The 27232-nt window shown below is 40.9% G+C and overlaps 1 protein-coding gene across 1 annotated transcript in view; it reads right to left on the reverse strand.

Annotated features, from left to right (window-relative positions):
- nbeaa (neurobeachin a) overlaps positions 1-27232 on the reverse strand; it is an 831637-nt gene that overhangs the window by 584234 nt on the left and 220171 nt on the right. Inside the window, exons 20-22 of the mRNA XM_048597909.1 lie at positions 15328-15451; positions 12901-13093; positions 6986-7999 (exon numbers count right to left, since the gene is read on the reverse strand). Coding sequence (XP_048453866.1) covers positions 6986-7999; positions 12901-13093; positions 15328-15451 — 1331 coding nt within the window. The remainder of the gene's footprint in view (positions 1-6985; positions 8000-12900; positions 13094-15327; positions 15452-27232) is intronic.

Raw genomic sequence — 27232 nt, forward strand, 5'->3', positions numbered from 1 at the left:
TGTTTCGGGTCAAAACCCTGATGAAGGCCTGAAATGTTGATTTTCCTGCTCCTCGGATGCTGTCTGGCCTGCTGTGCTTCTCCAGCTACACATCTGTTGACTGTGGCTTCCAGCAAATGCAATCCTCACTGTCTCCAAGTTGCTGGCAAAACTGAGTTGGCTTCAGGTGGTCATGGCCTTGATGCTGGCGCTATTGTGTGTTTCAGGTACACCGATGTAGCCCCCATCTCAATCAGCATTGTTGACACTTAAGAGTCTTAAAGTGGCATCTATGCGTAGTCCAAACTTCAGAGTCATATAGAAGAATTGGGAGGATGACCACTTTATACACAAGGATTTTGGTATCAGCATAGATGTCATAGTTATTGAAGTCTCTCATTGTTAGGTGTTCAAAGACAGCATTGCAGATGGGATGTGATGTTGAATCTCTGCATCAATATCAGCCTTAGATGGAAAATAGCTTCCCAGCTAGGGGAAATGTTCTACATTTGGGAGAATTTCTCTGTTGATCTTAACGAAGGGGTGGATCAAAACTTGACCTGGGATGGGTCAGTAAAGGATTTATGTCTCTTTGAAGTTGAGGCTGAGACCAATTCTTTGGTATGCTTCTGCAAAGGCATTAAGGGAAGCTTGAAGATTTTTTTCCGAGAGAGCACAGATGACATTTCCATCTGCAAATGAAGTTCCACAAGAGAAAGTGGGGTCATTGTTATTTTGAATTTCAACTGATTTAGTTTGAAAAGTCTTCCATCCATCCTGTAGATCATGCCTACAGCACTGGGAAGCTTGTTCTTGACAGGATAAAGAATAAAGCAATAAAGATGAAGAAAAAGATTGGGGCAATGATACATCCCTACTTGACCCCTGTCTTGACCTCAAAGGATTCCATCAAATTATTGTCAGTGAGGACCATTGCTCTCATCTTGTCATGGAAAAGACAGAGGATGTTGATGAATTTCAATGGACTGTTGGCCTTTGAGAGGGTCTTCCATAGCATTTCCAAAATGACTGAGACAAAAATTTGGTCAGATCAATGAAGGTCATGTAGAATGGTTGGTGTTGTCTGTAGCATTTCTCTTGGCATTGCCAAGCAGTGAAAATCACACCAGCTTGGAATCACAGAAATATTTCTAAAATCTGGTTCAGGAATTTTTTTTCCCTGCATTATCTTAACTGCTTAGGAAACCTAAAATCTATCATAATCCCAGTTGCCATCATTCTTTCTAAACAAGGAAGGTCTGGCAGGAAATTGGAAATATTAAGTTCTTAAATAATCACTGAGATAAAGTTTAAGGCAAGGGATAAGTGGTTTAAAGAAGATCAGAGGAAAACTGTTGTCACCCAGAGGGTGGTAGAAATATGGAAGATGTTGCCTGAGAGGTTAGTGGAGGCAGGTACTCTTGCAACTTCTAAGCAGCATTTGGTTGAGCACTTCAAATGTCAGGGCATAGCAGGCTACGGGCCAGTGCAGCTAACTGGGATTAGTGTAGTTTGGTGTCTTTTTGTCAGCTTAAACATGGAGGGTCGAAGGGCTGTTCTATGCTGAATGACTCTATGACTCTATAATAAGTTTTCTATCAAACAGCTGGGTGGCAGGCAGTTCCCCTTTGTTACCTCAACAAATGCTTCCATTATCTGAATATGCTGCAAGCTGATCTTTAGTCAGAAGTGCAAATTACAAAATAGATGACAATGGTGATTTAAACAATTCATTGTTTGCTTCCCGTTGATGCTTTAGGTACATATCAGCACTTTATGGTTGGCTTTAGCAAAACCAACTTAACCATCCAGTTTCACCAATCAGCTACAAAAAAGTTGCAATTAGAATAGAACCAGATGGATCACACAGCCTAAGGAATAAATTCTACACACCATAGCCAAAGTTGACCCTGGAATGTCCTTCTCATTAAGTTGTAGGGACATGGTCCTACAAGTAATGAAATAACAACATGGCAGTCACGGAAAGGGAACTTCAAAGTCCATTACCAAGAATAGTTCAGTAACATTACTGCTGAACAAGTTGGCTGAGTCCAGAGGTCACAGTTGCAAAACTTGGCTTGGCATAAGTAGCAAGAACAAAGGCGTGGGAAAATTCACAAACTTCTCGTCATTCTGCTTTTTACAGATGCATTTGACTATGACAAAACTAGTGGCAGTGACCATTCGAAAGACCTTGCAGAAATGAAGACCAATCTCCACAAAGAAGCTACCCACCATCGTGCGTGTGGCACTAACATTGTGCTAAATGGGTAAGAGTCAGATCAAATCTAGCAGGTCAAAACTGGGCCATCATCAGCAATACAATGTATTTCATTATAGTCTATAAACTCATAGCCTTGCACATGCCTCAATCCAGCATTACATTGTTAGCAAGCTGGGGTCCAACAGCAAATGAACAGCACGCATCAAGCATTTCTGAAAATGAAAACAAAAGTGCTGGAGAAACTCAGGAGGCCTGGTAAAATCTGTGGAAAAAGAAACAGTTAACATTTCAAGGTCAAATGGTTTACATGTTGTTGACAAAAGGAGAGTAGGAGCAGATGGAATTGATGGTGAGAGGAGGGATATACTACTATCATTAGAAATACTTTTGTCTTTTGCTCTGGGTACTCTAATCATCAGTTTCGCTTGCTCCTCCTCCCTTTTTGTCAACAGCATTAAAAAAAAACATTTTCCAGTCCCTTTCAGTTCCAAAGAAGAGTTGTAATGGATTCAAAACTTTATCTCTGTTTCCACAGATGCCACCAGACCTGCTGAGTTTTCTGGCATTCCATCATTTTTCAGATCTCCAGCATGTGCAGTACGTTGCTTTAATACCTGAAACTGAGGTGTTCATCGGATGAAGCTAGACACAAGACAACAATGTGGCTAAATAGACACAACGTGATGTAGGCAGGAGATAGCAAGAACTGTAGGTGCTAGAGTCAGAGTCAATACAGTGTGGAACTGGAGGAACACAGCAGGTCAGGCAGCATCAGGGGAGCAGGAAAGTTGATGTTTCAGGTTGGGACCCTTCATCAGGACCCTACTCCTCTGATGCTGCCTGACCTACTGATGTTTCTCCAGCTCCACATGATATAGGCAGAGACATCAATCCCACAATTAACAGTCACATCAAGGCTTCTGAATTCCTACCATATCTAATTGTCAATGGCAGTGGATCATTATGCAGTTAACAGGAGGAGAATGTGGTTCCCAGAATACTCCTAAACATATCAATGGAGAAACCCAACATATCAATGCTAAAGCATTCATAAACTTCATCAACTGGAAATGTTAAGTGAATTTTCTACCTGAATCTCCTCAAGTCCCACTATCAGATCCTACTCCAAAGTCAATTGTATTTGCTCCATATGATAACAAGCAAGGCTTTAATGTGGGGGAAACATATGGGAATGAGCATCAACAACCTCCTTGTTGAGCTTCAAATCTAGGCATTTCTCTATTCAAAATACTCCAATAAAGCTGCAAAACTGGCATTTCCCATTAATGTTGAAACTGTGTAGGTACACCCTATCTAGATTAAATAGAAGCATCCTATATCAATAATAGCAATCCATCTGCCCACTCACAATCATCTGTAAAGTAATGCAAACTATTGCTGAAACTGCTGTCGTGGTACTTACTCCCCATTAACCTGATCAATAATGCTCATTTTGGAACACTTGTGACCAGATCACATTATTACCTTGGTTAAAACATGGGCCCTCTTTCTATGCTTGTACCTACAACTAGCAGAAGATCTGCAGTAAATGATATTCATACTTGTCTGTCTCTGTCATCCTCAAAGAACTGGTTTAGCTCACTTACAACTGTGCTATGATGTCAATCATTCTAGATGCCTGGGTCAAACCATCTTTCTGCTGTCTTCTAGCATAGGTCTCCATGGCTTTTCAACTCTGATCAAATGGCTCAAATACTGACATTTTCCTTCTGGATGTCACTTTTCACAAGCTTTTTGCTCTGATCATAACATTCAATTCTCGAAGCTCCCTATTTACTTCCAAAGGTCTTTATTTATTTTCTGGGTTTCTGAAATAAACGGGAAAGCATTATGGCTCAAGAATATCTTCCTTTACTACATCCCCTACATTGACTTTGGAGTAGGATCTATGATAGTGGGACCTGAGGAGATTGAGGTAGAAAATCCACTTGACATTTCCCGTTGACGAAGATTATGAATGCGTCAGCCTTGTTTATGCATTGGTATGTTGGGTTTCTCTATTGATGTGTTTAGGAGTATTCTTGGAACCACATTCTCCTCCTGTTAACTGCATACCCCTCATCTCCACAAAACATGGACAAAGACTGTTGATAACAAAGGAGTATTTGATCAAAATTGATGTCAGTGGGAATCAGGAGAAAATTCTCCACCAGTTGGAATCATAACATAAAGGATGTTGGTTACATCATTGGAGACTAATCATTTCAGTCTAGGATATCACTGTCAAAGTTTCACAGGACAGTGTCCCAACCATCACCAGTTCCTTCATTAACTTGGACAATGGTATAAAAAGTCATATAAAAAATTTTCTGATCACACAAAGTTAAGTAGCACTGCAAACAGTGTAGATGATAGCATAAAATCACAAACAGATATCAATAGAGCAGGTGAATGGGCAAAACTGTGGTAGATGGAATTCAAAAAAGCAAGTATGAAGTTATCCATTTTGGACCAAAAAAGGATAGATCAGGGTACTTTCTCGATGCTATGAAGGTAAATACAGTGGATGTTCAAAGACACTCAAAGATTCAGCAGAATAGATCTTAAAATACCTTCAATAGGTACAGAAAATAGTGTCTAATGGAATCCTGGTTTTTATATCCAGAGGATTCGAATACAAAGATGCAGAAGTTATGCTGTAGTTATATAAACCCTGGTAAGACCCCCCTTGGAGTACTGACTTGGGCACCATACTTTAGGAATGATGTATTGGCCTGAACATAGGTTTAGAAGAATATACCTGAATTTCAGGGATAAGTTATGAAGAGAGATTAGGCACATCAGGCCTGGTCTCCCTTAAATTTGGAAGATTAAAGGGTGATCTGATCAAAGTCTTCAAGATATTAACAGAAAAATCCAAGGGAGATAAAGATGAACTATTTTCAATGGTTGGGGATTTGCAAATTAGGGGTCCATAATCTAAAACTTACAGCCAGGCAGTTCAGGACAGATGTTAGGAAACATTTCTATACACAAAGGGAGGTAGTGGTTTGGAACTTCCGTCCACAAATGGCAGCTGATGCTAAAACAGTTGTTAATCTTAAATCTGAGATAGACTGAGTTAGGATGGCAAATTTCCTTCTCTTTTATTAAAAAATTTCTATTTTTATTAAAAATTTTTTATTAAAAAAAAATGACAGTTTCATTGCACCACTACTGAGAATAGCTTCACAGTTCCAGATCACTATTAATTGCATTTAATTTCCACCAGATGTCATGGTGGATCTCATGAACCCACGAGAATTTGCCTGGGTCTCTTGACTATTAAGCCAGAGACGTTACCACTGCACTGCTGGCTCCAACTATGACTGTATGGTGCTCAGTTCATGTATAAACCATTTCATGTTTACACGCCAGTGTCTGTGTGTATGATAAGGGCATATGAAGGACTCTTGGTATGAGGTAAACTAAAAATCAGACATAAGCTGAAGTGATGTACAATGGGACAGGTAATGGGACTTCCGGTAAGATGGCAGCAAAGTAGGCCGCTCCAGCCAAGCTCCTCCGTTCTGCCTGTTCTTTATCTTTTTTCCCTCTCCCTCTCTCATCTGTTCTCTCAGCCTTGGATACCCAGTCCCAGCCTGCAAAGCACAGTCAGCAATCAGCAGAGATGCCAACAGCCATAGCGGCGACGCTGGCGACCACAACAGGGATACTGGCAGCCCAGTGCAGAGCAGGGATAGCGACCCGATGCGGAAGCATGCCAGCAGTGGCCCAGCATGGAGCATGGCAGCAGCCAGCCGCCAGACCATGTGGAGGCCCCCTCCATTGGTCTGCTGCAGAAAGCCTTTGTAGAGAGACTGTGATGGTTGTCTTTTTAACTTTGCTTTTTTCTGACCTATGGTAATGTAACTTTTTTTCTTCATTTCTCTATTCTGTAACTAAAGATTGTACCTAGGTACCTTTAGTGCCTATGATGGCACTATAAATGGCACCTTATAAACTTTTTACTGTACTCAGTTGAGTACATGTGACAACAAAGCTGATTCAGTCCAGTCCAATTCAATTCAGGTGTCCACCCTAACACTTGGATATCTGCTGTAATCATTGCTTAGAAGAGTCTGAGCAATTGGTTAATGTAGAGCCAACAACTAGCCCCTAGAAATAAAGTAAATTAATGGATGCTTGAAGACTAGCATAAAACTAGAAGTTTTCTAATATCTTGGTCAACTCAAGGAGGCAAAGAACAAAGGAGAACACTTCTGTTAACCATCAGAAAAGAGACTATTCCTTCCAGCTGCAAACATCAGCTGCATTTGCTTTTCTACCCCTGGGATCAGTAAATCATTCATCTGTCATGCTTGTATACTTTTTCTGTCTATTTAGCTTATGCATATTTAAACGTAGATTGATCACTACCTTATAAGCTTATGATTTCTCAACTCTTATGTTAGATAATATATGACTCGTGAAATTTATAACTTAGAGGCTTCAAATTAGAGGAGACAAGTCATAAATGTACTTTTGGCATCTGCAATTCAAATGCTAAATGTTTTGTTCTGCAGTTTTTCTCAGTTTTAATTTTGGATGTCATGAAACTGTTAACCTCATACTAGGCCCAGCTGTCTGCTTGACTAAAGATGGACAACAACATTACTGAAGAACATAAGGAAGTATAAATGAAAAACAGATGTAAATAGAAGCACAGTTCACTCACATTTCTAACAAATAAAAAGTATTCATTTCTCATTTATGCAGTTATTACAAATGCAGAATATAATTAACAAGATGAGCAAAGCATATTATCTTTTTAAATCTTACCTGAGTTGTGGTGGTGGTTTGAATCTTTTTAACTTCTTTCCCTGGTTCTTTGCCATCATCAGATCTGTCAGTATCAGAAACTGTGCTAGCAGCATCCAAGTTACCTACAGTCTTTTTTGAAGATAGTTCTGAATCAATGGTTGTGCCAATCATTTCAGTATATTCCACTGCTTTTGCAACAATTCCTTCTGATTCAGACAGGATACTCATTTCTTCCAAATTTGTTGCAATTTTGAAATCCTTATCCTCAATTATAGATTTTGGACTTGTAATATCTGAATTACTGGTCATATGAGCTAACAGCCCCAGGTCATCGCTGGCACTTGAATGTATTTGGTTCTCTGGCACAGTTGTACTTGAAAGATTGTCAGCAGCTGGCAATTCAGCCAGTAGTTTTTCCTGATGGTTTGTTGCTTTATCAAAGAGAAATGATGTACTATTAATAGGTTCATTATCCTTTTCATCTACCAGAGATATTAAGGGACCACTGTCTCTCTGTTCTCTCTGTTGAGAAATGGAGGTGCTATTAATATTGTTCTGTAGTTTCTCCACAGCAGAAGTATAAACCTTGTCCAAAAGAGATTCTACCTCGACCAGGTTACAATTTTCTGCAACCAGTGTCTCAGGTGAGAGATCTAGATCATCAAGTTTTACTTCTGTGGCATCGACCTTCTCTGCTTTGATATCCACCAAGAGATCATGAACCTCCACATGTACTCCTGTTGTTGGCCTGTCTGAACTGTCTGCACCACTACTGGATACCCTTGCTTCAACTAGGAGATTTCTAGAATCCGTGTTGACAGGGTAGTCAGTTTCACTCTCTGGGCTCTGAGTCTGGGAACCATCTTCAATTTCTCTGACTTCTATGCCTCCTTTGGATCCTATTGCTTGAGAGGAAAGGCCAGAAATTGTGCTAACACTACCCTTTTTTCCTTTTTTGATGTTTTCCTCTTCTTGCCTTTGATACTCTTCATACATCTTGGCTAGGTATTCCTTATGAGCTTCATAGGTGACCTTCAGAAACAGTAATGTTAGTTGTAATCAATCAACAGCAGTTATAGATATTTCAATGTCCAAATCATTCAAATGGATGTTTTGGAACAAACATTATGGCTCTGCAATAGTACAATTAAATTTGAATTAAAAATATTATGGTCTTGCCTTTCAGCTACAGCAGACACCAGTTAAATCATTTTATTCACATTAAAAACATACCAATTAGAGTTAAAGAAAAACGACTAAAGTCTTGAAATATGTCTACATGTAACACCATTAGAAATCATGGACTGGATTTTCCAATGAATGGCAATCTCACTTTTTTTTTTAATTAAAGCTCAGCATTTCTGACAGGCAATTCTGTTCAGGACTCCCTCAGAAATACGAAGCCCTACTTCTATTCTGACAGCTCATTCATAGTGTAGAACTGTCAGAGGAAGATAAATCATGCCCCATTTTCACAGCAGTCAACTGCTATATTCTGAGACTTAAAGTCCTGACAGTAATTTTGACAGTGTCTGTCAGACCGTAATTATACACGGTATACGTTAGACATTAAGGTGCCAAGAGGATAGGGTGCCAGATGGGTAGGAGAGGTAGACTGCCAGTCACATAGGTGCCTGTTGGTTATAGTGCCAGGTAAGTAGGATGCTAGGTGAGAAGAGTGCTTACTGGGGAGGAAAAATGGTGCCAGGGCAGGACGGCAGATGAGTAGGAATTTGGATACAAGCTGGGTAGGGGATACGGTGACAGGTTGTTAGCGTGGTGACAGAGGTTATAACCTGAGGGGCACCACTCAGCATCAAACATGGATGACCAGGACACTCCCTCAATTTTACCATCTGCCAAAGTATTTACCAATTGATGTTTAACTTGTTTGGCTGGGTTATGAATACACCTCCCTTGGCCATCAAATCCCCAAGTGGGACTCGAACCCAGAGCTTCTTGCTAAGAGGTAGGGATGCTATCAACTGTACCACAAGACTTCCCCCTTAGTTAGACAGCATAGCAGCAATTGTATTCTTCCATCATCAGCACCAAGAGATCCTGTACTTGTGGGAAAAAAATTAAAATGATAGAGACCTTTCTGAAAGCGAGATGTATTATTGAAAATCAGTTCCTGATCAACAGCTGATTAATTGCAAAGCTGAATATCTTCATGATCATGGAACAGTAATAAAGGTTATAAAGGGCTGAAAGGTTTACTCCTGCTCCTAGTTTGTTTCTTAGGAGAAGTAGATTAACTCGAATCATAATAATTCATTTGCAATTTGCAATTCTTTTTCCAAATGATCAAAATCTTCCATTCTTCATTCTTAAATGACCTGCTTTAAATGTTTAGTAATTTCTGGAAAATAATCTAACAAAGTAGTGCTTCTGTTAAGATTTTGTTTAATGAATGATAATGGTTTGATAACAACTATGACAAAACAACCAGTACATCTGGTGCATGGAACTGATACATTGATAAGTTAAGAGGGATCTAAAGCACGCCATAATTGTATTGATATAGCATCATATTCTGTCAGCATTCGATGGTTAATATCTCCTCTCAGAGATCAAAATGGAGGGCATGAGAGGGATTGATGTTTACATTGCAAATTAATAATGGATTTAATACTTTATTCTGGTTCACAAGTCTTCCTGAGTGCATTGCAAGAAATAAAAACTTGGCACGTATAAAATAGTATCAGCACTTAGAATCAGCACTATAATTACTACTGCATGAAGAGATAAACCAAGAAATTACAGGTCAGTCACTAAGTATAACCCCAATGATAGGGAAACTAATGGAAACAATTCTGAGGGGAAGAATTAACCTGCACTTGAAGAGATAGGGATTAATCAAGAACAGCCACCATGGTTTTTTTAAGAGAATGTCATGTCTGACCAACTTGATTGATAAGGTGGAGATAGCAAAAACTGTATGTGCTGGAGTCAGAGATAATACAGTGTAGAGCTGGAGGAAAACAGCAGGTCAGGGAGCATCAGAGGAGTAGGAAAGTCGACGTTTTGGGTTTACAATCTTCACAGGACTTGGGAGGGGGAAGGTAGCTCATAAATAAAGAGGCAGAGGGTGGGGCTGGGGGAAGGTAGGTGGGACGGTGATAGGTGGATGCGGTAGGGGTAATGGAGATTGGTCAGAGGTAAGGGTGGGGAGGATAGGTGACAAAGAAGATGGACAGGTAGTGTCAGGTCAAGGAGGCAGGGATGAGAAAGAGGGTTGGACATGGGATAAGGCTAGGGGTGGGGAGATTTTGAAACTGGTGAACTCTATGTTGAGGTTATCGGGCTGTAAGCTCCCAAGGTGGAATATGAGGTGTTGTTCTTCCAGTTTATGTGTGGTGTCATCGTGACACTGGAGGAGGCCCAGGATGGACATGTCACCATGGGAGTGGGAAGGGGAGTTAAAATGGCCACCAGGCAGAAGGTGCTGTTGATTATAGCGTACAGAGCACAGTTGCTCCGTGAATCGGTCACAGAGTCTGCGCTTGGTCTCAGCGATGCAGAGGAGACCACATCGGGAGCAATGGATACAGTAGACCAGATTGGAAGACATACAGGTGAATCACTGTCAGATTTGGAAAGATTGTTTGGGGCCTTGGACAGAGGTAACAAGGGAGATGTAGCAGTGAAAGGTGCCAGGTGTGGTGGGGTTGGTGGGGGAGTGTGGAGCGGACGAGGGAGTCGCGGAGAGATCAGTCCCTACAAAAGGCAAATAAGGTGGGGAGGAAAATGTCTCTTTGGTGGTGAGGTCGGATTGTAGGTGGTGGACGTGGCGGAGGATGATGCGCTGGATGCGGAAGTTGTTGGGTGCTATGTGGGAACCAGGGGGACTCTATCCTTATTTTTGTTTGGGGGGAGAGGGATTGAGGGCAGAAGAAGTGCAGGAAATGCAAGAGAAGTGGTTCAGGGCATTCTGAATCACCGGAGGGGGGATGTTGCAGTTCTTGAAATAGGGGAATTATAGGATTATAATTAGGATTTACAGCCCCATGTGCAGGCAGATTGGTTTAGAATGGCATCATGGTGGTGCAGACATGGTGGGCCAAAGGACCTGTTCCTGTGCTGTACTGCTCCATGTTTTTTTCTCTATACTCGAGAGAAACCTACATCCAGTGGGGTTAGGCAGGGCTCAGTGTTGGAGCCTTTGCTGTTTGTGTTATAATAGAAATGATTCAGACTTGAATACAGCCAGTTGGTCAGTGAGTTTGTGGAAGATGTGAAAATTGGTTAGATGGTGAATAGTGAAGATAGCCCTAGATTATAGAAGAATATAGATGGGCTGATCAATGGCAAATGGAATTCAATCTGCATAAGTGTATGGTGATGGGCAGGACAAAGAAGGCAACGGAATACATGACAAACATAGGACCCTGAGGAACACTGAGGATCAGAGGGACCTTGATGTGCACATACACCACTCCCTTAATTTAGCAGGACACGTAGATAAAGTGTTTAAGAAGGCATATGGGATACATGCCTTTATTAGCCAAAGCATAAAGTTTAAGAGCAGGGAGATTATACTGGAACTGTACAAAACGTTAAGTTAAGCCAACTGCTAGAGTACAGTTCTAGAATCTAGATTTAAGAGTGACTGCACTGGACAGTGTGCAAAGGTGATTACCAGGTTTGGCTTAGGTTAGAGATGTTTAGTTAAGAAGAGAGATTGGATAGAGTGGGATTGTTTTCTTTGGATCGGAGGAGAATGAATGGGGGGAGCATGATTGAAATGGATAAAATTATGAGGGGCATAGATAGAGCAGAGAAGAATTTTTTTCTTTTTGGCAGAGGGATCAATGACCGGGGGTACAGATTTAAGGTAAAGAACAGAAGGTTTGGAAAGAATTTTGGGAAAAATCTTTTCACCCAGAGGTGGTAGGAATCTGGAACTCACTGCTTGACTAGGTGGTAGAGTCAGAAACCCTAATAACATTTAAGAACTATTTACCTGGGTACCTGGGATGCCAAGGCATACAAGGCTATGGGCCAAGTGCAGGAAAATGGGATTAGAACAGTTAGGTGCCTGTTTTTGACTGGCAGAGACTCAATGTACTGAAAGGTCTTTTTCTGTACTGAATATCTCTTTGACTCTGATTCAAACATAATGATGAAACATAGCATAATACAATCAAAGATGGAATTGCAACGGTGGTAGCTGGACAGTCTCAGCCAAAAATACAAAGGTAATTTAATTTAAATCATTTTAACTTAGAATTTTTAAAAAATTAGTACAGAAAATGATTAAGGAACAAAATATTGTCCAAATAATAAAGCTAATTTCCATTTCAATCAAAACATAGAATGTTTTAATAGGCAACACAATCAGGAAGTAACCCAGGTGACAGACAGCTGAATTGCAATTTTTCTAATTTACCAGAAGAGGGTGACAATGAACTGCATATCACATTGCTTATTACATATTTACAGTCTTCTTCAATCCATAAATGTTTATTGCTACATAGTGAGCTGAACCATATTAAAACAATTTTGAAAAGAAGTTACTGCTCTTATGCTGCAAAGAAAGTCATGATCCATTATTCCATTGTCACTACTATAGTAAAAAGCTGTTATAGTCTTACTAAATTATAAGGCTGTGCTCTCTCATTTAGAGACAGATGACTTATGGTGGTTTAACTTGAGGGTCAGTATGCCTCAAGCAAGGGAAGAGATTGAGAAGGGCAATCCCTCTTGGTAACCTCAGCCAAAGCAGGAATTGAACCCATGTTGTTGAAGTATGCACTGCAAACCTGTCGTCCAGCCAACTAAGTTAGCCCACCCTCAACTTTTACTTCTATAGTACAAAGAATAAGGTTCTTTGTTATACTAACAATGCACTTTACAGCAGAACTTGAACATGTGCTTTTGTAGTTAACTCCTGCTAATATAATGAAGTTGCAATTATTAACAAATCCTACCTTAGAATGTGCTATTGACAGAGTATCTACCCAAACACGCCAGCCTCCCCATTCGTACTTAATTGCATGATACAGAAGAATACGGAAAATGTTATAGACCATCTCTGTTATTTTCTGTTCATCCGTGCATTTAGGATTTATATATCCAAGCGAGAACATCCAGTCTTGCCAGACTGAACACTGCAAAAGACACCTGAAAAGAATACATCATGGTAGAAATATGCACATATAAAACAGGTCCTAATCAATGTAACATTTGTTTCATCAACATCATTTGTGTTTCTCATTGGAAGATAAATTTTGTATGAAAGAAACATGCTGACTGGCTAGCAAGTGCTCTGAGATAACAAGGTGTAGAGCTGGATGAACACAGCAGGCCAAGCAGCATCAGAGGAGCAGGAAGGCTGACGTTTCGGGCCTAGACCCTTCATCAGAAATGGGGGAGGGGAAGGGGGTTCTGAAATAAATAGGGAGAGAGGGGGAGGCGGATAGAAGATGGATAGAGGAGAAGATAGGTGGAGAGGAAACAGACAGGTCAAAGAGGCAGGGATGGAGCCAGTAAAGGTGAGTGTAGGTGGGGAGTTAGGGAGGGGATAGGTCAGTCCAGGGAGGACGGACAGGTCAAGGGGGCGGGATGAGGTTAGTAGGTAGGAGATGGGGGTGCGGCTTGAGGTGGGAGGAGGGGATAGGTAGAGGCATTGCTATAGAGAATACACTTGTTAATGATGATTCGCAATTGACCGTCAGGTTTTGTTCAAATTTAAAAACAAGGCAGGTTGAGTCAGATTGGTCAAGGAATGGCCCTGAGAAATGAACCAGTGTGTATCTACCACCTATTTTGTTAAATTGAAACAGTTCTGTACACGCTTTTCTACCTGCAAAGAAAGAGGCTCTGTCGATTTATTAATATATGCAACTTTCTGTACTAGCAAATGCGCCATAATGCAAATGTGATAATCTTGAATTGGTTATCAGTGTAATTCTTTGCAAACTCAGGATTATCAAGACTTCACTTGCATAATGTTCAACTCAGATGTGATTCCACAACTTGGAAAACTTTTGCTGCATTATCCTGAATTCTGCAGGAAAGATAAATGAGTTGAGCTCCAATTAAGGGATTGGAAATAATCTACCTAAAGATAGGCTTTGAAAACTCCATGTCCTCTTGTATAGAAAATAGGGGCCTACAATTGAGGTATTAAAAATAATGTGGTTCATCAATGTAGAGGAGCATTGAGTGACTTGGCTTGCTGAAGATATTTTCGGTTGGGAGAAGTCCAGTCCATGACTAAAATAAGCACGCATAGAGTTATACAGCACGGAAACAGACCCTTCTGTCCAAGCAGTCCACGCCGAATATAATACCAAACTAAACTACTCCCACCTCCCTACTCCTGGCCCAAATCCCTCCAAATCATTCCTATTCATGCACCAATCTAAATGTCTTTTGAATGCTGTAATTGTACCTGCATCCACCACTGCCTCAGGAGATTCATTCCAAATGCGAACCACCTTCTGTGTAAAAAAATTTGCCTCTCATGTCTTTTTTTAAAAATCTATCTCCTCTCACCTTAAAAATGTGTCCCCTTGTCTTGAAATCTCCCATCCTAGGGAAAAGATATCTACTGTTAACTCTATCTATTCCTCTCATCATTTTATAAACTTCTATCAGGCTGCTTCTCAACCTCCACTGAAAAAAAGTCCCAGCCTATCTAGCCTTTCTTTATAACTCAAACCTTCCATTTCCAGCAAGATCCTGGTAAATCTCTTCTGAACCCTCTCTAGCTTAATAACATCTTTCTTATAAATAAGCAACCAGAACTGGACACAGTATTGCAGAAGAGGCCTTACCAATATCCTGTACAACCTCAAACATGACTTCCTGGCTCCATTTACTCAAAGGACTGAGCAATGACACCATGGAAGAATTACTTCATGTTTTAACTTAAAATGAAATGTCATAACCGAAATGTCCCATGCTCACCGGAATCTACGTTTCTCAGATCTTATTAATTTTAGGAGTTAATTTTCAAAGTTTAATTCTTTTCATGTACTAGATATGCATAGAAACAAATCTAAGGTATGATACATTTAACACAACAGCTTTTAAACTTAACATGACCTAATGGTTCTAAGTGAAAAAAGACGACTGCGGAATCAAGCAAGGAAAGAAATCATAAACATAAGAGAGAGAAATTAAAAAATGTAATTCAATAAATATGAAGAACCGTAAATAAGGAAAGAAACACAGAATAAATACAAAATTCATGCCAACATGAGGCACTTCAAAGAACATACGCGCACAAAGGTATCATTGGACAGGCTAAACAAAATGGATCTGCTAAGCAGGCATGTTAGGGATTAAAACACGAACAATATACGTAGAAATATAAAGGCAAGCATAAATCAATCCCTGTGTCAACATACCTTCTGTTTTCCCGACTGTTGCTGAATAATTTTATCATATCTGATAAAAACAGACGTCTAACTTCCATCAGCTCATTGCTTGGTGTAGAATTTTTCAACAAAGTGGCAACTACCTTGAGAATCACTATAAAAAATATATAGTAAGTTAGACATGAAATTACATACATAAATAATTGAGCTGTCAGTGATTTTCACACATAGCATAAGTGAGGGAGGCAATGGGTGGAGCTTCATCACATCTGAAAGACTCAGCGTGTGTCCTGTACTATTTGAGGCCAGATATTCTTTAACTTGGATTTGTGAGATGCCACAGTTGAACAGGCACTCTTTAGACAGCTCAGCGATTGGGACGATGCAACAGCTCAAGGGACAACTACTACTTAAAGCCAGCCAACAACACTGTAGAAGAAGTATATTTATCAACAATAAAAAGAGCAATATTTCAGAGGCGCAAGAAGCACGACTTCACCAGGAAGCCCAAACATTCATAATGAAGGATCCAAGGAGGAGGGCTCCCCAAAGATACATTGTCACGTATCTCATATACAGAGGAGAAATTTTTCCCAATATCATTTTGATAGTGAACGACAGGCTTTGCACTGAATGATTCATGAAGTATAAACAAACAACAACAGATGTTAATGAAAAGAACAGCCCAGGGAGGAGCCTATGGTTTGCTGGAGAGTGCAGGGATATAGATTTTAGATAATTTCTGCGCACCAGATTTTACTGAATACATTGAGCTATCTGGACGTACACAATATGGAGCCAATGAATGTGCAATGTTAATTCATAGCATGAACATTTTACAATCATCATGAAGCAAATAGTCATTGTAACAGACACTGCTGCTGGGCCTTCCCTTCAGGTGTATGTGGCATCAGTAATAATACTACCTTCTCAACCATCTCCTAAAGACAAGGAGACTCAATAACGAGGTGGTTCAGTCAAATCATGAATGTTCTACAGTTTGTCCTCCCAAAGATCAGTTGGACTGCTGAACCATAATCTGATATTAAAGATAGTTATGCAATTGGAATTGGACATCCAACAGTACACTATGTGCGAGGATCCCAGGGAGATCCTGATGACAGAAAGCCAACTAGGCCAGTCTGTACTAGTAAACTGTTGCTGACAAGATAGCGCTTTTAATGGCTGTTAAAGCAGAGCTTGTAATTAGCCCTGAAGGAGTCTTCCACTTTGGAGCCACTGAGGAAACACCTGCAGAAATACAAATATAGACAAGACAAGCACCTGGACCTTAAAAAGGATGAAAAATTTGGGTGTAGACATTTCTGCAATCCTTTTTAAAATCTTTATACATAGGGGTGCATTCCTGCAGTAGTAGAAAACACTGTAATATTACTTAACATGAATACCATAGTTGTTCTTTTTGTTATTTAGCCCACTTGAGAATGAAGGACTTGGAGGTACACAATGGATTGACCACTAACACATACAACAGGGATTGTTCATCTCAAATATTCTTTAATGGGTTGCTGCCAAAAATTTCTGTTGGACCACACTGTTTTTCTCAACATTCTATGACATAAGTATTCACTTCTTTATCATACTGAAAATCCTTTTCCAGAGTCCTCTTTTATTTTTCATTCTTTCACGGGCGAGCATTCATTACTTTTCCATAATTTCCCTTCAACCTAAGTGGCTTGCTAGGACATTTCAGAAGACAGTTAAAATTCAATCCACTACAATAGGTGACATGAATGCCAGACCAGGTAAGAATGGCAAATTTCTGTCCCTAAAGGGCATTAGTGAACTGAATGAGTTTGCAAAATGAACAATAGTTTTCCTGAGTATTATTACTAGTTTTATATTTGAGATTTATTAATTGATTTTCACTTACATTAGTTGCCATATTGGGATTTGAATCTATGTCCCAGAGCATTAACTTGGGCCTCTGGATTACTAATTCAGCGACGTTAACATTACACTATCATCTCCACCATATTTGGAACAAGAATGATGCAAGATACAAAAAAACCAACTCCACATGGGCATTATTTTGAAGCAATATTGCAGGAAGCCACCAAATACTCACATGCAGAACAACTGCCTAAAGATATCAATAAGCAGGTTGCTGATGGTTGAAGAAGAATTGGCAGCCTAGCATGTAAGAGGCAGCTTTACCTTACTATGCTAGGAAATGAGTAGAGAGATGAAGGATTACCAAAATATAAAACTTGGGACAAGGAGGATGGTGGTACAGAATTCAGGGAGAAAGAATGTGAGATTCTTGAACAGATCGACATAGGAAGTGAGGAGGCATTGAAGGTTTTAGCAGGCTTAAAAGTGGACACATTTACATGTCTGGATGAGCTGCATCCCAGCCTGCTGTGGAAGATCAGGAGGAAATTACAAGGGCTCTGATTCAAATTTTTAATTCCTCTCTGGCCACAGGGGAGGTCACTGGTAAGAGAACAGGTAACGTGGTTGCACTTTTAAAGGGTGGTAGGTATAAACCAGGGAATTACAGACCAGTGAGTCCCACATCAGTGATAGGGAGCCTACTAGAGAAAATCCATAAGAGGAGAATTAATCTCCACTTGGAGAGGTAAGGTTTGATCAGGGCATTCAGCATGGTTTTGTCAGAGAGAGGTCATGTCTAATCAATTTGAATCATTTTTTGGTGAAGGTGTGTAGATTAGGGTAGTGCAGGTTTATGTATTTTCAACAAAGCCTTTGACAAGTCCATACAGGAAACTGATAAAGTAAAAGCAGAGACAAAAATAGAAATTGCTGGAATAGCTCAGCAGGTTTGGCAGCATCTGTGGAGAGAAGTCAGACTTAACGTTTCAGATCCAATGACTCTTTCTCAGAAGATAAAAGCACATCAAATCTAGGGTAACTGAGCAAGATGGATCAAAAACTGGCTTAATGGTAGGAGGCTGCTTACGTGAGTGCAGGCTGGTGTCCAGTGGTGTATCACAGTGATCAGTGCTGGGTCCCTTATTGTTTGTGGTACATATGCATGAAATAGATGAGGATGTGAGGGGGGGGGCTAATAAGTTTGCAGATGACACAATGATTGGCCAGATGGTTAATGGTGAGTAAGAAGGTCTCAGGTTACAGGAAGATACAAAGATGTTGGTCAGATGGACAGATCAATGGCAGATGGAATTTAACCCTGATAAGTGAGAGATGATGCACTTTGGAAGAAGCTAAAAGATGACGGAGAGAGGACACAGTGAAAGGTTGAACATTTACGAAGCTCAGAGAAACAAAAAGTTCCTGGGGTGCTTGTCCACAGATCCCTGACAGTTAAGGCAGCATACGGGACACTTGCCTTTATCAGTCATGGTATAGAGGGTCATGTTAGAGCTGTACAAAATTTTAGTTAGGCCACAACTGGAGTACTGTGTGCAGTTCTATTCACCACATTATATAAAAGATGTGACTGCACTAGAGGGAGTGCACAGGAGATTCACCAGGATATTGCCTGGGTTGAAGCATTTAGCTATGAAGACAGGCTGAATAGGCTTGGATTGTTTTCTTTAGAGCAGATAAGACTGAAGGGGAACTTGATTTGAGCATATAGGATTATGAAGGGCATGGAAAGGGGAGAAAGAAGCAGCTGTTCCCCTTAGTTTAAGGGTCATTAACAAGGGGGACATAATTTTAAGGTGAAAGTCAAAAGGCGTGGAGGGGATTTGAGAAAAAGTGTTTTCACCCAGAGGATGGAGGAAGTCTGGAATGCACTGCCTGGGAGGGTGGTAGAGGCAGGAAACCTCACAATCTTTATCAAGTACTTGGATGAGTACTTGAAATGTCATAACATACAAGGCTATGGGCAAAGTCCTAGAAAGGGGGATTATGTAGATAGGTTGGTGCAGACCTGATGGGCTGAAGGGCCTCCTCTTTATTGTATGACTTTATTACTGTAAAAGCACTCTGGAAGCTTTTAGCAATACATTACTAGTAGCAATCAGTTTCCAGGTGTGTGAAGTGGAAGCATTTGCTGTGTATGAAGACAGTTTTGCTGAAGCCACAGCTAACATGGGTTCAGAAAAGGCTGCATTTGATTTCTATGCATGTCAGAGAACCCTATTCTGTATCCAAAGATCCAAGAAGAACAGAATGCTCTAGCGCAATTGCAAGCTCCATGCTGAATGAACTGCAAAAGAACTAATGCTGTTAATACAGTAGAATAGACTGAACTGAAAATAATTCACAGCTGCAACAGGCAATATTTGCTATGACTGTCAGTTGTTGCAGATCTTCTTCTGTAAAGTAATAATTCCAAATGGAATTTGCTCTTCAGAGAAGCAAAGCCTCCACATCACCATCCCACAGATAAATGCAAGCTTCTGAGTTCTGAGGAAGGGTCACCAGATCCAAAACGTTAACTCTGTTTTTTCCTTCACAGATGCTGCCAGGCCTGCTGAGCTTTTCCAGCAACTTCTGTTTTGTTTCCTGGTTTACAGCATCTGCAGTTCTTTCGTTTTTTATTTAAATGCAAGCTTGTTGTCCATTAGCCTATAAACTGTGTTTGGACGGTAAGTACTCCTGTGAGCAGGTTTCTTTGCATGTTGCATCTTCTTCTCCTTTCACCTGACAACACAGACTTGCCATAAAGAATGCCATAATAAAACTAACTGCATTCCCAAAAACCACATTAAGTTTTACATCAAGTACAAGTCATAGAGATCGACAGCACAGAAAAAGACCCTTTTGCCATCACACCCATGTTGATCAAAAATGACCACCTACCTATTCCAATCCCATTTTCCAGCACTTGGCCCATACCCTTGTATGCCTTGGAATTGTAAATACACGTCTAAACATTTCTCAGGTGTTATGAGGGTTTCTACCACAACCATCCTTACAGGCAGTGAGTTCCAGATTACAACCAACCTCTTGGTGTAAAAGGATTTCCTCACATCTCCTCTAAATCTTCTGTCTTTGCCCTTCCATTTATGTCCCCAGTCATTGATTCTTCTATTGAGGAGAAAAGTTCCTACACCCTTCATAAATTTTATACATCTCAATCATGACCCTTCTCAATTTCTCTGCTCTGAGGAGAACAACCCCAATTTCTCCTCGAACTTTCCAGCTCAGGCACATGTCCTCTGCACCCTCTCCAGTGCAATCACGTTCCTCTATGCAATACTAGCAATAAATGTTTTAGAAAGTTTCAGCATAGACTCTTCAACTTCTATATCTCAACTAATAAAGGCATGTATACCATATGCTTTCTTAATGACTTTATCCATCTGTCCTGAAACCTTAAGTGACCAGTGTACATGTACACCAAGGTTCCTCTGATCCTCGGTACTTCGTAGAGTCCTGCCATCATCATGTACTCCCTTGCCTTGTTTGCCCTATCCAAGTGCATCAGATCACATTTATCCAGATTGAATTCCATTTACCACTGACCGCTATTGAACCAGCCACATTGGAGAATGCTTCTACCAAACCAATTACCAAAAATAGCACAAGTGAAGCCAAAAGCTTTTTTATCATGACATTTTTATTTATGAACAAGTAATAATCTGCATGGACACAGACATTAATTATTCTGTACCAAATCAAATGTACCAAATTCATCAACAACAAAAAAACTTCTGTAGTGTTTCACTCAGTTTTTTCTACAGTACAAGAAGAATACCAGTACTACGTGGCAGTACATGGTAAATCCAAAAAAAATCACTGTTCTTGTTGTCTTCAGATTGGCATCGTATTGATCAACATCATCTTCATTAGCATTCATATCATTATCCATAGCATTCTACAAATGATCATCATATGCACTGGACAGCCCACACTTCCTGAATAGTTTGATGACAATCTGTCTGATTTTCCACACCCCAACCCCAGCATTTCACACAGGATTGCTAACATTGAAGACTAAATGATGCTTTCCTTGGGTGAATGTCTTCTTTCCTCTAATTATCCAAAAGGTTCACCTTTGATGCTATTATTGAAGGACTTGCTTAGAGAGATGTCAAATGGTTGAAGAAAACTAATTAGACTGTCAGACATCACTACAACATCACCATTGCGTGGTCTGTTGGTCACCAATTTCAACAAGATGTGATTTGGGCTTTGTCAGATTCGAAGGCTTTTATCTTTATATAATTCTCATGATTAGAAGCTCCAAATTTTCCTCAGCTATATTGTCATGCCACCTTTATCCCTTCATGTACACATGTACAACTACTCTTTTCGAGAACTGCTGTTTTGGGAGGGTTTTTCTTTAAAATATCATCTATGTGAATCTACTCCTTTCATAATCAGTTGTCTTCACTAACACTGCTTTCTCTCCAACTTTGCTCACTTTCTAACTGACCAATATGTTAAAATTTGTGGGAGTCTTATCCATATTTGCAATCCAGGTCAACCTGTATCTACTCATTTGCCAATATCTGATACAAACCAGCAAAATGCAGTAAACCAGACATCAAGTTCTTCTGACCGACACTGAAATCTAGGTCTTCTGTTGCACAGAATTGTGTCTTTTCATAATCCTAGTACGCCATCTAAGTTTCTTGCTAGCTTGCTTGCTTCAGGCCATTTTCTCAAGATTCAATCCAAAACTGTTTGTTTCCATCCTTGAAATTTTTTTGACATCTTGTTCCAACTGCAGCCAAATGCTAGATTTTCCTTTGTATGCAGTTATTCTTAGATATCTGCATCAGATGTGGTACACAATTTTCTCCAAACTTGAACCTTATTTTCCAATACCTTGAATTATTTAATATCTGGCTGCTCCACAATTACTTGTTGGCTGTGCAACCTCAGCCACTTCAAGTTTGGACTGGGCTGTGGATATACCATTGCTTCTTGATACCATGTTGCCATATTTGTGGAAGGAATTAGCAGGAACACAGTAAGCAATGAGGTAGTAGGCTTGACTTGCTGACATACAGAGGTACAAGGAGCTGAATAGCTATTCAATGACTCCAAGTAGATTTGCATCTTTCCAGGGTAAGTGTGACATGAGCCAGGACCGCATGGCTAAGAATGGAGTTTAGATACATTTGCTAAAGGTCGGGGTCAAATTTCACACAAGGTGTATGAAAAATGAATAGTTTTCATGTCAAAGTCAGGTGTCAACATTTAAACAAGATCATTACAGGGGTATGTTTTTGTATTCATTCACACGATGTGAAAATCGCTGACTCAACTAGCATTTATTGCCAATCATTTGTTGCCCATGAGAAGGTAGTGGTGAGCTGCATTCTTGAACCATTGTAGTCCATTTAATGTAGGTAGACCCATAGTGCCATTGGGGAAAATGTTCCAGGATTTTGACCCAGCGACAGTGAAAGAACGGTGATACATTTCCAAGTCAGGATGGCGAATGGCTTGGAGGGGAATTTGCAGATGTCCCCTTGTACTTGTGGATGGTGGTGGTCATGGGTTTGGAATGCGCTAACGGGCCTTGGTGTATTTATGCAGTGCATCATGTGGATTTTTGTACAAATTGCTGCTCCTAAGCATTGGTGTTGAAGTGCTTGAATGTGGTCTCAATCATGTGGCCTGCTTTGTTGTGGATGATGTCAAGCTTCTGCAGTGGAGTTGCACTCATCCAAATGGTTAGATTCTGTCTTGTTAAAGGTGGTCATTGTCTGGTATTTGTGTGGTGCAAATATTACTTGTCAACCTAAACCTGGATATTGATCAAGCCTTGTTGCATTTGGATATGGACTGCTTCAGTAGGAGTTGCGACGGTACCGATTATCACGCAATCATCCATGGACATTTCCACTTCTGATCTCACAAGGAAGGGATGTTTGTTGACGAAGTAGCTGAAGGTAATTGGGCCTAGGACAACTACCCCAAGGGATTCCTGGAGCTGATGGGACTGACCTCCAACAGCCACCACTGTCTTTCTTTGTGTTAGACATGGCTCTAAAACACTGGAGGGTACTATGGTTTCGCCATGCCACACTATCAACTGTGGCCTAGATGTCAAGCACAGTCAGTCTTCCTACTTCTGGAATTCAGTGTTTTTCACCATATTTGAGCCAAGGTTGTAATGAGGTCAGGAGTTGAGTAGCCCTGGCAGAACCTAAGGTGAGCATCAGTGAGTAAATGCTGCTGGATCGCACTGCTGATGACACTTTCCATCACTTTCCTGATGAGCAGGAGTAGACTAATGGGACAGTAATTGGCGGGTTGGATTTGACCTGCTTCAGGAGTACAGAACATTCCTGGACAAATTGTCTATATTGGTGGGGGGGAGGTGGGGGGGTGGGGGTAATGGGACGGTGTTAGATTTCAGCATTGTAGCTGCACTGGAACAAGTTCTGGAGCACAAGTCCTATTGCCAGAATGTTGTTAAGGTCCTGGCTTTCCTGTATCCAGTGCCTGCAGCACTTTCTGAAATTACATGGAGTGAATCCAGATCGCTGAAGATTGGCGTCTGTGATGTTAGGGATCTCTGAAGGAGGCTGAGTTGGATCATCCACTTGACATGTCTGCCTGAAAACTGCTGTAAATGCCTCAGCGTTATCTTTTAGATTGATGTGCTGAGCTCAGCCATCATTGAGATGAGGATATTTACGCAGCATTCTTCTCCAGTGAGTTGTTTGATTGTTCTTGACCTTCATGAGTGGATATGGCAGTTTAGATCTGATCTATTGGTTGAGGAATCACCTGCTGCTTAAGTTGTTTGGCATACAAGTAGCCCTGTTTTGTAGCTTCACTGGACTTTTTTTATTCATTTGTGGAACATGGGAGTTGATGGCTGGCCAGAATTCATTGCCTGTCCCTGGTTCATAGATCATATAATCCCTATAGTGAGGAAGCAGGCCATTCAGTCCATCAAGTCCACACTGGCCCTCCATACAGCATCCAACCCACCTCCCACGCTATCCCTGTAACCCTGCGTTTCTCATGGCTAGACTACTTAGTCTGCGCATCCCTAGATATTATGGCAATTTAGAATCATAGAATCCCTACAGTGTGGAAACAGGCCCTTCGGCCCAACAAGTCCACACCGACCCTTGGAGCATCCCACCCAGAACCATCCCCCTATAACACACCTAAGCTGAACATCTCTGGGCACAATGGGCAATTTAGCATGGCCAATCCACCCAACTTACACACCTTTGGACTGTGGGAGGAAACTGGAGCACCTGGAGGAAATCCACGCAGACGTGGTGAGAATGTGCAAACTCCACAGTTTCCCAAGGCTGGAATTGAACCTGGGTCCCTGGTGATATGAGGTAGCCATGCTAAGAACTGAGCAACGGCACCGCCCCTAAAGATGAGACGGCCGCACGGTATCATTGCAAATGCATGCTTCAAATGAAAATACGCAATGTTAAATCCATGGTTGGAAACCTGCAGACTTGGTCAGTGCGGGGATTGAAACCATGACCTTGGGTGTTATGAGCACACGGTCCAACCATCTGAGCTAATCTTGCGAAGGTGTTAGTGAGCTGCCTCTTTGAATCTCCACAATCCACATGCTGTAGGAAGGGAATTCCAGGATCTTGATCGAATAAACGGTGATACATTTCCAAGTCAGGATGGAAGGGAACTTGCAGGTAGTGGTGTTCCCATGTATCTGCTGCCCTTGTCTTCCTAGATGGAAGTGGTCAGGGATTTGGAAAATGCTGTCTGAGGATCTTTAGTTATTTTCAGCAGTGCATCTTGTAGAGAGTGCACATGCTGCTAATGAGTGTGGGTAGTAGATGGAGTGGACAACTATGGTTGTGGTGCCAATCAAGCAGGTTGCTTCACCCTGGATGATGTCAAGTTTCTTGAGTCTTGTTCGAGCTACACCCATCCAGGCAAGTGAGGAGTATTCCATCACTCTCATGACTTGTCCGTTATCGATGGTGCACAGACTTTGAGGAGTCAGGAGGTGAGTTACTCAACGTAGTATTCCTAGCGTCTGACGTGCTGTTGGAGCCACTGAGTTTATGCGACAAGTCCAGTTGAGTTCCTGATTAATGCTAACCCCCAGGGTGTTGATTGTGGGGGATTCAGTGATGGTAACACTACTGAATGTCAAGGGGTGGTAATTAGATTCTCTCTTATTGGAGATGGTCATTGCCTGGCATACATGCAGTGTGAATGTTACTTGCCAATTGTCACCCCAAGCCTGGATATTGTCAGAGATTTTGCTGCATTTGAACATGGACTGCTTCAGTATCTGAGATGTCATGAATGTTGCTGAACATTGCACAATCATCAGCGAACATCCCCACTTCTGACCTTACAATGGACACAAGGTCATTGATGAAGCAGCTGAAGATGGTTGGGCCTAGGATACTGCCCTGAGGAACTCCAGCAGAGATGTCCTGGAGCTGAGATGACTGACCTCCAACAACCACAACCATTTTCCTACATGCCAGGTATGACTCCAATGAGCTGAGAGTTTGCCTCCTGATACCCATTAATTCCAGTTTTGTTAGGGCTCCTTGATGCCACAATCGGTCAAATGCAGCCTTGATGTCTCTCTTACCACACCTCAGGAATTCAGCTGTTTTGTCTCTTTTACTTAGTTTTAGATGTGCCTGGTGCTGCTCCTGACATGTCTTCCTGCAATCTTCATTGAACCAAGATCAATCCTCTGGCTTGATGGTAATGGTAAAGTGGGAAATATGCCAGGCTAATATGTTGCAGATTGTGTTTGAGTGCAATGCTGCTGGTACTGGTGGCCCACAACATCTCATGGATGCCCAGTCTTAGGTTTCTACATTCCTTCAAATTCTATCCCATTTAGTAATAGTAGCAACAGTAACAGACAACACACTGGAAGGTGTCCTCATTGTAATGATGAGTCTTTATTTCCCCAAGTAATGGTCACTTCTACCAAACTGCCACTTACCTTAAGTAGAACATTTTGCTTATGAAATATAGTGATGGTTTACTATCATTTTAGAGTCATAGAGAAATAGCATATGGAAACAGACTCTTCAGTTCAACTCATCCATGCCGACCAGATATCCTAAATTAATCTAGTCCCATTTGCCAGCATTTGGCCCATATCCTTCTATACCCATCCTATACATATACCCATCCAGATGCTTTTTAAATGTTGCAATTGTACCAGCCTCCTCTGGCAGCTCATTCCATACATGCACCACCCTCTACGCGAAAATGTTGTCCCTTAGGTCCCGTTTAAATCTTTTCCTTCTCACCTTAAATCTATGTTCTCTCATTTTGCACTCCCTCACCCCAGGGGGAAAAAAATTGTCTATTTACCCTATTCATGCCCTTATGATTTTATAAACCTCTATAAGATCACCCCTCAGCCTCCGACACTCCAGGAAAAACAGCTCCAGTCTATTCAGCCTCTCCCTATAGCTCAACCTCTTCAACCCTGGCAACATCCTCGTAAATCCTTTCTGAACCCTTTCATGTTTCACAACATCTGTCCTGTAGCAGGGAGACCAGAATTGCACTCAGTATTCATCTGAATGGTACCACAAATCCATGGACAGTTATCATATTAAGTAGCCTCATGTGTGATACCTTATTGAACAACTTTTGGAAATCCAAATATATTTCTGGGACTCCCTTTATCTATCCTGCTTGTTGCCTCAATGAATGCAATAAATTCATCAATCACAATTTCCCCTTCTTGAAGTTTAGCTGGCTCTGCATGATTTTATTTTAAATTTGCAAATACTCTGCTTTTACTTGTTAGAATTGATGCTAGCATTTTTAAAATTAGATTTTGATAAGCAATTGGGTGAAAGTAAAGCAGGGATAAAAAGGAATGTGGAGTAATTAGTTCAGCCAGAATCTTACTGAATGGCAAAACAGGCTCAAGGAACTGAGTGTTATACTTCCGTATTTCACCTAAAAGCAGAAGTCTCTTAAATATTGCTGCAAAGGCCATATCCTTACATCTGACATGCATGGTTTCTAAGCAAATCAGAGGATTGATGAGAGTAACGTGGTTGCTGTGGTGTACATGGATTGT

Source organism: Rhincodon typus, chromosome 6 (genome assembly GCF_021869965.1).
Source record: "Rhincodon typus isolate 14 chromosome 6, sRhiTyp1.1, whole genome shotgun sequence".
NCBI lineage: Eukaryota > Metazoa > Chordata > Chondrichthyes > Orectolobiformes > Rhincodontidae > Rhincodon > Rhincodon typus.